This window comes from Epinephelus fuscoguttatus, linkage group LG21 (genome assembly GCF_011397635.1).
Source record: "Epinephelus fuscoguttatus linkage group LG21, E.fuscoguttatus.final_Chr_v1".
Classification (NCBI taxonomy): Eukaryota; Metazoa; Chordata; class Actinopteri; order Perciformes; family Serranidae; genus Epinephelus; species Epinephelus fuscoguttatus.
Window position 1 is genome coordinate 37,988,744 of NC_064772.1, and position 15,843 is coordinate 38,004,586.

General features: G+C 43.9%; 1 protein-coding gene across 1 annotated transcript in view; it reads left to right on the top strand.

The window, feature by feature from the left end:
* Positions 1-15,843, top strand: part of pde1ca (phosphodiesterase 1C, calmodulin-dependent a) — a 31,871-nt gene continuing 16,028 nt past the window's right edge. The window contains exons 1-7 of the mRNA XM_049565649.1: positions 1-232; positions 10,229-10,279; positions 10,375-10,534; positions 11,222-11,335; positions 12,545-12,727; positions 13,882-13,948; positions 14,467-14,583. Coding sequence (XP_049421606.1) covers positions 148-232; positions 10,229-10,279; positions 10,375-10,534; positions 11,222-11,335; positions 12,545-12,727; positions 13,882-13,948; positions 14,467-14,583 — 777 coding nt within the window. The 5' untranslated portion in view covers positions 1-147. The remainder of the gene's footprint in view (positions 233-10,228; positions 10,280-10,374; positions 10,535-11,221; positions 11,336-12,544; positions 12,728-13,881; positions 13,949-14,466; positions 14,584-15,843) is intronic.

Here is a 15,843-nt window from a genome sequence, read left to right on the forward strand (position 1 = left end):
TCCAGCGGGACTTCAGCACTGCCAGGGATACAGGCACTCAGAGGGGAACAGCCTCTGGGCTCACTCCTCTCCTGGGAAACAGTGTTCTGCTCTCCGCAAACATCCACTGACAGACAGAGAGCAGAGAGGTGCACGTCAAGAGCCACCATGACACAACCCACGTCCAAAAAACAGGGATTTAAAAAGTGCAGGAGTGCCACTTTCAGCATTGATGGCTTCAGCTTCACCATCGGTAAGAGACTCTTTGTTACACTGTGGTCGTGTACGCGCGCGCGTGTGTGTGTGTGTGTGTGTGTGTGTGTGTGTGTGAGACAGAGGTTATGGTTGGTGCTATTGTGTTGCTGAACAGGTGGCATTCTTTACTTAAGGTTTATTATATTTGAATTGTAGGTGTTCATCTGTAACATGTGCTCCATCTTTGCTTCAGGAAAAAAAAAATATCTGAGAACATGCGTCTGTGCTGATGACGTGAAAAACTTGTACTTCAGGGTCAGTCTTCACTCCGGTGTACAAAAGCATAAGTAGAATATAAATGTTTATGGCAACGCCAATCTGGCCAGAGAAGATCTTTGTACATTTCTTTATACAGAGTCAGCCGTATGACACCACCAGGGAGGAGGCACAACACTGTTGTGTAACCATGGGTCCAGACTATTCGCCATGGGAGTCGGGAACATCTACAAGGTCTTCTTCTTGTCTCCAGACACCCGGAGCAAAGTCTCCAAACATAAAGCGTGCCAAGATGAAGAGCTTTAAAATCCTGAACCTAAACAATACGAATACATTTGTCCTGTATAATGAATGTTTCTACCACAGCTGACAGCTTTGACACGATCACTATTATTTTTGCTTCTTCCAGTTCCATAATATGACCTTTTTAAACTTCATGTCATATGGATGTGAATCAGTCTATATACTGGGGCCGTTTCTGGCTCCTTAGTTCTAATGAAGGGAAATCTTACAGTGTTTTAACACCTTCCCTGTTTGGCTCGGTTCAGTCAAACTCAAGTTTGTTTGCCCCCTCAGTACGGTTCCTTTGTGCAGGTGTGAACACACCAAAACAACCAGACTGAGACCTTCTTGAAGAGGTGGTCTCAGTCCGGTTCCAAAGGAACTCTGGTGCGGTTGGTTTGTGGTGAGAAGGTGTTGTGACCTGGATGTGAATATCCATGCTGCCACCTCAAGCATGAATGTCCACTGCGACGCTGTGATTTCTTTCCATCCTGCGTTTTTCTGACTTCCTTTGATGAAAGTGTTGTAAAGTGTCTTTGGGTCTCTTGAAAGGCGCTATATAAGTCTAAGCTATTATTATTATATTATCAATTATTAATTAAGTTTTCAGGCTGATAAATAGAACCAGTTGGGACATCAGCGTTTCCATTTCCAGCTCAGAAAAGTTTCTCTTGTTGGCCGTTTCACGCCTCTTTATGTCCTATACTCTCGGGGCGAGGCCTCTAAATGGAGAATATATCGGGACGGGATATGTAAATTACGATTGTTTCGTAAGATGATTTCTGCATTCAGATCTGCACTGGTTTGTGCTTTAGATTGAGAAATGAGGGTCGCTGTGATTATACTTGACTCGTGCTCATACACCACTCACTGATCGAAAATTCAACAGCTAATAATAAGATGTGATTTGCTTCCCTCTGTTGACAAACTGGTGACATTAGGGTTAACAATAAACTCAGAGCGCAGGCTGAGGTGGTCTCTGCCCTCGCTGAATCATGCACTGCTACGTTCTGCAAAACCACGTTTTTAAGGAGTCCCGTCAGGCCCCACAGGTGGTTGGTTCATCTTTTAAATTGGCTACTCTGCCCATGCTTCCTGAGGTTTACTCCATCCCTTGTTTCTGTGACAGCTGAGGTGTAGGATTGTTGATACAGCAGGAAATGCAAATTTAATAACCCTCTACTTCCTGTTTCATTCCCCTAGTCCTCAAGTGAACATAGGCAGATTCTTTAGCTCTGGCCATGGACAAGAGGTTAAGAACAAGATACTGTCATCAAACACTCTTTAGTTGTGGCTGTCCATATTGATCTGATCAACTTTTAGGTGTCAGAGAAAACTGTCATGTTTCCAGCAGTGTGTGACAGGTTTAAGGGCTGATTTACGAGCACACACTTACTGATCATCATCTGAAAAGCTCAACATCTCTCTATTTATGCTCTCAACAAATAACTAATGTGAGCCAACTAGGATTTGTCCCCAGGTTCATTGTAAACTCTGACTTATCCATGTGACTGTTAAGAAGCAGAAACATAACTTGTTTCTTCATGTGCAACATGTTAGTCTGGAGGTTTAAACTGGTGTCCTCTCACAGAGTTGGTGATTCAAACTAAACTCTCATCTCTGTCAGAGAAAACTGATCTGAGTTCAGCCTGTTTACTTACAGCACAGCTACACTCACAGATAACTGAGCCTCCTACCTGCCTGTCAAACACCATCAACCCACAAACCTTCTCCAGTCCGGACTGAGTGGAGTCCTGCGGGGTGAAGCTGTGAAGGCTGCGAGCGGAGCTAGCTGCTAACAGCCACCGCTGCAACTAACAAACTCCACAAATCCATTCAGCAGCTCCACCATCCACAGTCAGACACACACGGCTGATTATTTACTGCTGAGTTACAGCTCACAACTCGCACCAACCCAAACATCCTGGTGCAGACTATTTACTGGAGTTTACAGCCTGTGGCTCATCAGGCATCTGAAGATCATTACAAGCACGGCTGTCCTCTGCTTTCAGTGTCCGACAGACTACCATTAACATTTCTGTCACATCTCGTCAACAGAAATGAAAAACGGATTTCATCTTAGTTTTTATTAGCAAGACCTATTTTTAGCTCGTCATTGTCTCGTTTTCGTGAGGGGAGAAAGGATGTTGATGATAGTTTTCATCATTTGTATTAGTGATGAAACAAAACCAGCATCAGATGGACTGTATTCATAATCAATACGCCACAATAATATAAATAACCAGCATAGGTTACCAGGGCATAAGCACATACAGCCAGCAGCAGCAACGACCCACCGTCTGACACCGGCACATGTGAGGACAGATTCAGAGGGCTCGGCGGGGACAAGCCAACACGCCGTCTGCGGTCATTTTGACTTGACCAGCAGACTTCACTACAAGCTGATTGGCTGTTGAAACAGGTGACGTGCTTTAAAACCAGCCACTGGCCATTTGACCAGCTGAGTGTCAGGTGACACCATCAGCCAGCTTGAGTCGAGTTCACACCGCTGACACTTTTCTCTGCAGTGTTCTAAAAACAGTTTTGTCTTGTCACAAATCTTTGATGTGAGCTTGGCTTTAGGAGCTCTCTGAGAGTGTTCTCAGAATGTTTGTGATAACGGCCTCTGGCTTTGGAAAGTAACGATAAAGGTTACGATCAGCATTCACATCTGAGTTAAATGACTCAGTAATTGTAGTTTAGATGAAGACACCCTTGTTTCGCCAGACTTCTTGTCTGCATCACAATAAAAGTGAGTAAACTCATTAGTTTGTAGACCGTTGGAAAACCATGTTTCTGTACGAAGCAAAAAGCTCGACTAACAACACTTGCAGCAGCTTTAGGGATGTGTACACAGCTCATCAAACATGTTGGGGAGTAACATAGACAGCAGTGGTATTTTGTTGTCTCCCTGAACACACTTCCTGACACTGCTCCTCGTGCCACACTTCCTTGCCAGCACGCAACTTGTCTGAGTTTACCACAGGAGCTCTGTGTTGATGTCATTCAGCAGGTAGGCCAATCATGAAGCTCCACAGTCCTCTACGTCTGGGAGCAGAACGTACACGCACTGACAGTTGTTTTTGGGGTGTTAGTGTAGCGCTGTGAACCAGGATTAGATTTGCCATGTGAAAAATAACACCTCCAGTCTTTTGCATATCACTCAACACATGTATGACGTGGTCCAAAAATAGTGCTCAGACTTGCGCAGCAGCCAGTGTGACAAACAGTGAACAGAAATACCACCGACAGTCAGCAAGTTTTACTCCTGCTTTCCCCAGATTAGAAACATTTTCCCCTGCTGCAGATGTCACTGCTTTTTGACCTTTCAGACCTGAAAGTGCCAACAATCCTTGAATATGAGGCCTCACACCTGTGTGAGTAAATAGATCATTGTAATTACCTGCCCAAATGAATCATATGAGCATTCTTTGATCTAACGCCCTGCCACTGTTAATGTGCACAGTGACATGTAAAAGTTTGGGCACTGGTCAAAATCTCTTTTACTGTGAATAGTTAAGTGAGCAGAAGATGAGCTGATCTCCAAAAGGCGTGAAGTTAAAGATGAAACATGCTTTTCAACATTTTAAGCAAGATCAGTGTATTCATTTTATTTTGTAATCCTCCAAACAAGAAGTGAAAGACTCTGAGCTGGATACAGGAAGTGTTTCGAAGAAGGGGGCGCTACTGAGCACTGACCATGCAGGGTGCCCAAACTTTTGCTTCAGGCCCTTTTCATAACTGTTTCATCTTTAACTTTTTACCTTTTGGAGATCAGTTCATCTTTAACTTGCTTAGCTATTAACAATAAATGAACTTTTGACCAGGGGTGCCCAAACTTTTGCATGCCAGTGTCGATGTGACAGCAATGCTGGCAAAGCTAATGAACAGAAGCATGTCAGTATACAACTGAGGATGTCATCCTGGTGACAAGTACATTTACGATTGGATGTGATACGATACTACTTTATTTGTTAATTTACACTGAAATTCATTTTGCATCCTCAGACAGCTCCATTCAAGAAGTTCCCACATAAATCAGACATACAATTACAGAAACAGAACATACTCATAGAAGCACACCAAACAGTCGTGACCACAGAACACTTAATATCCTCAGATTCAGATCTTAATTAGCGGCTCACTGATTTTGATGTAGCAGCAGGACAGACTGATGTATAAACACACATTTCAACCTGTTGTGTTTTAATGCAGGGACTCTGAATCGTCTGTTAAACCAGAGCTGCTCTTTTGAACACAAATATGAAAACAATGTCTGCACAGTATAAAGGATGATGATAATAATATAAAACAGAAAATATGACTGTGAGTCAGGTACGTGTTTGTATTCACATTAATAGAACAGAAGGCCATGTCATTTTACAGCGTGCAGGTGTGTGTGTATGTGTGTGTGTTTACTGACTGCTGTCTCTATGGGAACCAGAAGAGACTGGGACATGAGTGTGACATCATTTTGACTGGTGCAAATAAATGTGCGTGTGTTGTCAGTTGTTAGGCAGCTGAGCTCAGGGAGTCATTATCACTAATGAAGTGGCTGTTTTTTATCTCCTCCTTCTCTGCCTGATTCCAGCCGTACTCCCCATCCACCAATCACTTTCACACACACACACACACACACACACACACACACACACACATACACACACACACAGTTAATAATCCTTTTCTCTTTCTGAGTGCCTTCCATTAAAAATGAAAGGGTCAGGTGTCCTCCTGGGTCACACATTGTTCTATATTTATCCTGGTGTAAAACACATGTACATGTACTCTCTCTCGCATGATGCTACATAATTTTAGTTGCTTAATTAGTTAATCTTAACCTTAATTAGTTGGAGCTACAATATCCTTTTGTGTAAAGTGTCACAGATCAGCAAGGATACTGAACCTTTAAGGTTTTCTGCTTACTGTTTGGAGCTGCCAACAAGCACATTTACAGCTGCAGCACTGTTAATTTGTGGATTCACACAGTCCTGCACGCCCACACTGGCATGTTCAGGTACTCTGGCTGTTTTAAACTCTGTACGAGTTGAACTTGGTTAAAGGTATCCCAGCCCGTTCTCACTCCCATCTTGTCAAATACCTGTTTTGTCAGAGATCTGAGTCAGATACTGACGCACAGAGGCACCTATTGCAGTTTTATGATATGCACTGGGCGGCAGCTATCTTTGATGCCAACAGCAACTGTTGAAGTATAAAGATCAAGGACGTCTGTATAGAGTGCCGAAGTCACGCCCCTTCCGGTGAAGCTCATGGGACCTTAGATGGGAAAAAATATGAATGGCAGTGAATGGGGAGAGAAATATTATCTTTTGGTCCCGTTTGAGTTGTGACATGAAATCTAAATATGTTATTAATGAATTTAAAACATAAATTTTAAGGTCAAGAAAGTCATACTTTGTAGTAAAACTACTGAGATATAAGCTTTTGAAAAAAAACGTAATTAGAAAAACTACACAGGAGGCGGTCGCGTATGTGACGTCATAGCTTTTGCTCGCTTCCTGCAGCTTGGAGTGACTGCAACCTGGCACAAAACACACAGACATCTTCAATCATAAATCGATTAATCATAAAACAGTGGAATTTCAGCGGGGAGGCCAAGCTGCAGGACATGAGCGAAAGCTATGACGTCACATACGCAACCTCCTCCTGTGTACTCTTGAGTCTTTCTAATTAAAAAGCTTATATCTCAATAGTTTTACCACAAAGTATGACTTTCTTGACCTTAAAATTTATGTTTTAAATTCATTAACAACATATTTAGATTTCATGTCGTAACTCAAACGGGAACAAAAGATAATATTGCTCTCCTCATTCACTGCCATTCATATTTTTTCCCATCTAAGGTCCCATGAGCTCTACCGGAAGGGGCGTGACTTCGGCACTCTATAGGGCAGGTGGGAGGGTCAAACAAACACTGGGCTTTCAACCGGGAGCCCACTATTTGTTTCCCATGTGAAAGTCAGTGGAACTATATTAATAACAACTTAGTTTGCTGGTATGTGTAGCATGCTACATCAGTGATGTACGTCTCATGACATGACATTACATGTAGTTATTTTAAGCCAAACAATGATGTTTTATTTTTTCTAAACCAATGAACAAAGACACTGAGTGCATTTACATGGACAGTTTAATTCATTCAGAATGAAAGTTCATTCCTATTAAAAGTGATCTTGTAAACACCTAATTCAGAATGAAAATCGCCAATGCCATTGAAAATTCAATCCGATGTAAGGGGCTGGAATATTCCGTTTATAATTCCCAATGAAAGAATTTCTGGCACTTGTATACACTCATTCCTCTTTAAGTTCATTCCAGTCTTTCTGCACATGCTCGTTTCCTTGCCCTTCTGGCGCCATGACGTATATAGCGCGCATAGCAATAAGCTGAGATAGAGCAGTCGGACTCGTTGCACTCACCGGTTTCCATTCTCCACAGCACGGTCTTCTATCTCCCTTCTTCGACCTTCTACCTCCCTTCTCCTCCTCAACAGACGAAGCATTAGCAGAACAAGGTTGTTGTCGTACTGCTGCTTCAAGAATATAAGCAAAACAAGCCCGAAAAAGGCACTAAGAACGGCATCGTCAAGCATCTTGTTATCCGGAGCGAGGACTACAGTGTTTTCTTCCGGTAAACGTAAACACATAACATCCAATCAGAAACCTTCCCTGCCCCAAACCTTGCACGGACCTGAATAAAGGCAATTAAACTGATCTCCCGTGTAAACCCTCATGCGGAATGAATATTTCCCATGTAAACTACCTGGAAAGACTTTAATTCAGAATGATTTCATTCAGATTTATTTCATTCCAAATGAGAAGCCATCATGTAACCACACCCACTGTAAGTTCAGTTCGAAGCAAAGGAGCAGCAGCTTTACTCCGAGCTCCTCACCCTATCTCTAAGGTGGCACCCATTTTGGCCACTTGTATCCGCGATCTCATTCTTTCAGTCGCTACCCAGAGCTCATGACCATAGGTGAGGGTTGGGACGTAGATGGACCAGTAAATCGAAAGCTTTGCCTTTTGTCTCAGCTTCCTCTTCACCACAATGGTCCGGCGCAGTGCCCACATTACTGCAGGTGCCACACCAAACCGCTGTTCCATGTCACACTCCATTCTACCCTCGCTGTGAACAAGACCCCAAGATCTTTGAACTCCCTTGCTTAGAGCAGAAACCTTTTTCCAACCCAGAGGAGGCAATCCACCTTTTTCCGGCAGAGAACCAAGGCCTCAGACTTCAAGGTGCTGACTCGGCATCAGACTCGGCTGCAAACCGCCCCAGTGGCTGCTAGAGGTCAACAAAACACATCTTCTGCAAAGAGCAGAGATGCAATTCTGAGGTCACCAAACCAGACCCCTTCCCTCCCCCCTGCCTGCACCTTGAGATCCTGTTGATGAATATCACAAGCAGAATCAGAGTCAAGGGATGACCCTGACCCACTGACAACATGTTTGACTTTGTGCCAAGTATGTGGACGCGACGCTCACTTTGGTTATACAAGTTAAACAAGGAAGACTCATAGCAGCGACCCCGGTACCACGTATTCCTGCAGTACCCCCACAAGACTTCCCATGGGAAATAGTCTGAAGCCTTCTCCAGGTCCACAAGGCACATGTAGACCGGATAGGCAAACCTTCCAGCCGCAGAGACACAATACATGCAACAAGCGTGAGTTGAGATCATATTCTGCAGAAGTGAAAACACTGTGGTGCTGAACCAGGGCTGTTTGAGGCTGTTAATCATTTGACCGAGGCTACTTTCACACCTGTAGTTCGGTTCATTTGGTCGCACCAGAGGGAACAAAATGACATGTTGTTGCATATTAGTTTTGGTTCCTTTCCTGTTCACACTGACTTTTTGCAGACGAACCAAGAGGAGTAAGCATGAAGTTCTACCAACTGACAGGTGACTTGTTGATTGGACAGTTTTGGCGTTCCTGCAGCATCAGAACCCATGTGGGGAAATCAAATTCTTGTGACAAACAGAAGTTTCTGCAGCAGCACTTTAATGCTTCTAAAGTGTTTATTTTTATATTCCTTGGTTTCACAAAGAGCTCACAGAGAAAGAACTGATTGTAAGCGTTATTAGGAGGCTATTATTAGACTGCAGATCAATGGCGTGTTCTGAATAATGACTAACACAGAGACAGGATGAAAAGAAGCCGTTTTGTACGGTAATGATTCAGGGCTTCATACTGTGAGATCACTGTCACACACTTTTTAATGGACTCCATGAACAGACAAACTTTCAACAGCTTTTTAATCAGGGAAAATACCCTCACTGATGTGCATATGTGTTAATAATACTAATAATAATAATAATACATTTTATATCTGGGCACCTTTCATGACACTCAAGGTCGCCTTATAGAGAAAAATACAGTTTAAAATACAATAAAATACAAAGTACAAGATAATTCAACATTTTACAACAAACAAACATCGCTTTAAAAAGCAAACAAAACAAACATGAACAAAATATCTGCTCAGGCTTACCCACTGAAAGACAGAAGGAAAGCCTGAACAGGTGACTTTTCAGCCTGGATTTAAAGTGTGGGAGTGAATCAATATTTCAGAGGTCAGGGGGGAGTGCAGAGCAGCTGAATGCTCTGCCCCACGGGCGGCGGTGCATGTGAACCAGGACTTTATTTCATGAAATCAATCAGTAAGGAATGAGGGAGGGAGGGTGGAATCAGGTTTGGAGAGGATGTAGAGCTGGGTGTCATCTGCATAGCAATGTGACCAAGGGGGAGTAAGTAGATGATGAATAGCAGGGGCCCCAGGACAGAGCCCTGGGGCACACCTGTGGAGACTGGGAGGGGGTGCGAGGTAAATAATTTCAGCTGAATGAACTGAGTGCGGCCAGAGAGGTAAGATTTAAACCAGCCAATGTGTGATGCCAATAGTATGAGGTCTGTCCAGGAGGATGGTGTGTGAGATGATGTCGAAGGCCGCACTCAGATCAAGCAGAATGAGGATGGATAATAGACCAGAATCAGCTGCCAGAAGGAGATCATTGGTGATTTTAGGCAATGCAGTTTCAGTAGAGTGGAAAGGGTGGAAACCAGACTGTTACCATGGTTACATGTGTGCATTAGCATAGGTTATAGGATATATGGCCTTTACCAGTATCAATGATGAGATCTTAGACAGATTTCAAGATCAGCAGGATTTATTTTATTTTAGCTGTTGCTAAATTCACATATCTGCTGTCATAAACTCCTGTGGTTGGTTTGTTAATGCTTTCACACCACAAAGTGGACCAAGACCCAGATTTTCAAGTGGTCTTGGATTAGTTGTTTGGTCCACACCAGGGTTTGATAGCAGCTTTCACGCCAGCCCGAACAAACAGTAGTAACCGTGCAAACGAACCTGAGTTTGTTTTAACTGAAACAAACAGGTTAGGTGTGACACGCCCTCATATTACCAAGAATTATGTTAAATAAAAGAAATTCTGAATTTTTTCTTTACAGTTGCCAATGAGGCGGGGGAAAGCAACCGCCATCCACTGGCCCGCTTCGCACGTGAGTTCACCATGATTCACTATTTTTGTAATTTCAGGTTACAATCGTGAGGTGTGTAATAGAGATATGATGTAGTTTGTGTGAAAATTGCTCAGGCTCACGGTCCCAGAATGCACTATGCACCGCTGTCACAGCCGGCCTTGAGATCACTGAACACAAAGGAATTCTGATTGACCCGCGCAGCGCTGAGGAGATCCTGGCTGATGAGCTGCCGGTCCCTGATGCTGTCGACGCCATGGAGAAGACTGCAATCAGGTCACACAAAGAAGCAACACACACAGAAACTGGAACAAACATTAACTGGTCTTTGTTTCTCCTTGTGCATGATTATTTATGTCTGCTCTGTGAATGCGTCACGCACAGCTGCCATATGAAGTTGTGATGAAGGGAAATGTGTTGCAGCCTGAGACCACCTTGGTTAAAATGAATCAAAAGAATTACAAAGAGTCTACAGTCATGCTAGCTGAGCAAAGGATTGCCATCTGTTTTGGCTGTGACAAAAAGTCAAGGGATCTTCACAGTCACTAGACTTCATCCTCTGGGAACAATGAATGCCTGAACCAAGTTTCATGGTCTTAAGTATTGACAGCTATTTTAAATGTCGTCTTGAGATGAAAATGTTTCTTAGCTCAAGTCGATCTTTAGTCATTTTTATCCTTCATAGTCTTAGTTGACGAAAATTTTAGTCATTAAGTTTTCTATATATTTTTTCTCTTTAACTAATCCAGTGAGGTGTACTGCTCGGTGTAAATGGGACTTAAGTTCAGGTGTTTAAGATCTTCAGGTCATGGATGAAAGGTCAAAGGTTGAAGCCATTATGTTGATGTGAGAAACAGTAGTATAACAAGCTGGGTCTCTGGTATATTTCCTGCTCTCCAAAATCGAGCATGAGGCGTTCTTTAAATGAAGTGTTGATGTTGGTGTGACGGCTTTGTGTTGCAGGTTGCGGTGTCTCATAAAGCAGCTGGAGCGGGGGGAGGCATCTGTGGTGGACCTGAAGAAAAACCTGGAGTACGCTGCCTCAGTCCTTGAAACTCTGTACATAGAGGAAACCAGGCAAGGAGATTTCCACTCAGTTTTGCTCTTATCAACCCGCATTTAAACACGCACTGTGTCATACCAGTACCTGTGTCTGCTACTGAATCAAGCTCAGACCCACTGTGATGGATTAACTGGTAAAAGTCCTGCACTCCAAATTTTGCTGAGATGAAGCCCAGACGAATTATCAGTACTAGACGCACCTAAAGTGCTCATGCTTGGGATAGCATCATTTCCATTTGATGACGTAACAGTTTATAATCTTTGTTCACTGTGCAAGAAAAAGTATGTTGGCCGATACCAACGGTTAATTTTAAAGTCGATATCGGCCGATACATCCCTAATAAAAAGTATTCCCCATTTGCCTTTCATTACTGCTGTCAGGGTTTTAACCACGTAAATGCCCAACGTAATGTGTGCTCAACTTCCCACTGAGAATCTCAAAATCACAAGTGTCATATGAGTTCCAACACTGTTGACAATTCCCAACACATCATCCCAAGTCGTCCCATATCACCACTTCGTCAGAGGACTTTCCCTTCTGTTGTTTACAGACACCACAACCAATGCTGGGACACAAACAAAACCATGTGGCTAAGTTCAAACAACAGCACATGGTTAGGTATAGAAAAATACATTTGGCTCTGCATTCATACAGGAAGTGAAATACTGGCTTCCGGTTGAAAGTTAAGGGTTTGTTGGAGCTAATGATGGCCAAATGAAGCCTCATGAAGCATTTTCTTCATTTTCTGAGCCCACTAGATGGCGCTCATGATTTAAAGAGAGAGAGAGAGGCTCAAAGAATGGCAATTCAGTTTGCTTTCAACCTTTTGTTGAACAAATAGCACCATCTAGTGGGCTCAGAAAATAAAGAAAATGCTTCATGAGGCTTCATTTGGCCATCACTAGTTGGAGCCTTCCACCACCTTTCCCACCCTCCCTTGTCACTCTTTAGCTCCTTTTATGATGTCATAACCGGCAGCACTTGGTGCCATCCAGCCGGGGAATCATAACACCGTGAAAGATTCTGTCCAGCTGTGTTACAAACTGATGTCACCCAGCTGTTTATCATACCACCTAGTGGATTCTGGGGTCAGTGTCTGATGCTGAAATCAGAGACAAAGCGTTCATAGTTCATAAATTGTATCTGCTTTGAATAAGGTTTCATTTTTGAAGTAACTGAATAGTGAATTTTGTTTTTATATGTGAAAATTCTTCTCCCTGCAGGCGGCTGGTGGATCCAGAAGATGAGCTGAGTGACATTCAGTCCGACTCGGTGCCGTCAGAGGTCCGGGACTGGCTGGCTTCCACTTTTACCAGGCAGAGGCGTCTGATGCTGCGCCGTAACGAAGACAAACCACGCTTCCGGAGCATCGTCCATGCAGTGCAGGCTGGCATCTTTGTGGAAAGGTTTGGTTCCTTTGGTTTGTTTGTTGTAACAGTCCATGTGTAACCCTCATCCCTTCATCCCTCAACCCTTTGACCCTCGACCCTCATCCTACACCTTTCACCCCTTCAGTCCTCCATCTTCATCCTTTCATCCTACACCCTTCGACCCTCGACTCTTACCACTTCGTCCTTCATCTCTGACGCTGATCACCTTGTTCCTCGACCCTTGTCCCTTCATCCCTCAACCCTTTGACCCTTAACCCTCATCCATTCATGTCTCATCCCTTCACCCCCCATTTCCATACTACTACTAATAATAATAATACATTTTATTTATAAAGCGTTTTTCAAAGTTCTCAAAGTCACTTTACAGAGATGGTTCAAACACATCAAAAACAATTTTCAGCAAAAGACATCGAAGACAAAGAGGAGTAGCAATGGGACTGAAAAAACAAATAAATAAATAAATGAATAAAAGTAGCTAAACATTAAAAGCAGAACGGAACAGGTGAGTTTTGAGTAGTGATTTGAATGATGGGAGGTCACTGCAGTCACGGATGTGCTTTGGGAGGGAGTTCCAGAGGGTGGGTGCAGCAATGGAGAAGGCTCTGTCCATCCTTTCATCCTACACCCTTCACCACTTGAACCCTTTGTCTTTCATCTCTGACCCTCATCCCCTTATTCCTTGACCCTCATCCCTTCATCCCTCAACCCTTCGACCCTCATCCCTTCATCCCTCAACCCTTTGACCCTCGACCCACATCCATTCATCCTGCACCCTTCACCCCTCGACCGTTATCCCTCCATTCTTTATCTCTGACCCTCATACCTTTATTGTACACCCTATCATCCCTCCATCCCTCCATGCTCATCTGTTCACTCTTTAATCCCTTGATCCTCATCCCTTCATACTTTCCTCCAAATCCTTGGTCCGTCATATTCAATAAAGATTCAGTCTCAGTCTTCATCTCCTTGGTGAGGATGTTAGTGAACAGGAGAAAGAGGAGATCAGCTGATTCATGTCTTCTAATATTTTATCATTATAAAACCCTCTGCACACATTAAAGAGATAAGCAAAAGTTTGTTTGCACTTCTCAGTGCTGCATTCAGTGTGTGTGTATTTTTGACATTGTGCTGAGGTGTGTGTCTATGTGTGTGTTATATCTCTGTGACAGGATGTACAGACGAACCTCCAACATGGCCGGTCTGACTTATCCCCCAGATGTCATCACTGTGCTCAAGGTATTAATGTGTGTACATGTCCATTTGTTCGTGTATTGTGTGTGTATGTTGTGTTTCTTTTTGTCAAGCTAATGCTGAGTTTTGAAAATCTTAATTCATCCATCAGTAGTGATGGCCAAATGAAGCCTCATGAAGCATTTTCTTTATTTTCTGTGCCCACTAGATGGCACTCGTGTGCGTTTTCAACCTTTTATTCAACAAAAAGCACCATCTCGTGGGCTCAGAAAAAAAAGAAAATGCTTCATGAGGCTTCATTTGACCATCACTATCCATCAGTCCATTATTGAATTGAGTCTAGAATGGAGGGATGAAAAGAGGCTGAGGTTGAAGGGTGGGATGAAGTAACTGATGATGCTTACCATTAGAGTTGTGGATGAGTGAGTGTGAGGCAACATGTCATGGGTGTTTCCATGTTTCCTTATTTCTAATACATTTAAACAGAAATACAGAACCATAGTATTCACAGGTATGTTGATATTCATGTGCTGATGAAACGTGTTTGTGTGAATCTGTTCCAGCACGTGGACACGTGGTCCTTTGATGTGTTTGCACTGAATGATGCGAGTGGAGATCACGCTCTGAAATTTGTCTTCTATGAGCTGCTCACCAGATACGACTTGATCAATCGTTTCAAGGTAACTTCCTCTGCCTTTATCGGTCACTGTGGATTGGCATTATCATATTGCTATACTGACACCATCCATTTTCATCCGCTTATCCGGGGCCGGGTGGCAGGGGCAGCAGGCCGAGCAAAGCACCCCAGACGTCCCTCTCTCCAGCAACCCTTTCCAGCTCCTCCTGGGGGACCCCGAGGTGTTCCCAGGCCAGACGAGATATGTAGTCCATCCAGCATGTTCTGGGTCTGCCCCGGGGCCTCCTACCAGTGGGACGTGCCTGGAAAACCTCTAACAGGAGGTGCCCAGGAGGATCCTGATCACATGTTGAACCACCTCAACTGACCCCTTTCCACACATAGGAGCAGCAGCTCTACTCTGAGCTCCCTCCGCATGTCAGAGCTCCTCCCCCTATCTCCACCCACACCCCATGGAGAAAACTCATTTCGGCAGCTTGTATCCACGATCTCATTCTTTCAGTCACTACCCAGAGCTCATGACCATAGGTGAGGGTTGGGATGACCATGGACCTGCGCAACGCCCGCATCACTGCAGAAGCTGCATCAAATCTCTGATACACTGACACCAAGTAAACATTTTTTATTTTTATAATTATTATTGTGACAAATCAAAGAAAAGGGAATAAGCTGAAGACAATTGTCAGATTATTGTTAGTAAACTGTAAACACAGTAAAAAAAAGATTACTGTACTACTATCTTTCTCCAGCTTTCTCTAAGGAAGAATAACAGCAAACTGTAACTTCATCCAGTGCATAAAAACACTAACTATATTCATCCCAAAGGCAAGGCAGCTTTATTTGTATAGCACATTTCATACAGAGTCAGTCCGCGATGCCAGGGATCAACACGCCTGAGGCCCCGCCCTTGCCTGCCGCCCGGCACACCCTGATTTCTATCTGCAAGTGTTGGCCCCACAGGGTGACGGCTCTATGTTATTCTTTTGGGCTGAGCCACACCAGGCCCCATGGCCCAAGGCCCGGCCACCAGGGGGGCTCGGACATCTGGAGGTCCTTTGTGTCGAAGGGGTCAGTTGAGGTAGTTCAGGTATCTGATCAGGATCCTCCTGGACGCCTCCCACTGGAAGTGTTTCGGGCACGTCCCACTGGTAGGAGGCCCTGGGGCAGACCCAGAACACACTGGAGGGATTATATATATCTCGTCTGGCCTGGGAACACCTCAAGGACCTCCAAGAGCTTTTGCTCAGCCTGCTGCCCCCGAGACCCGGCCCAGGATAAGCACATAAAAATGGATGGATGGACA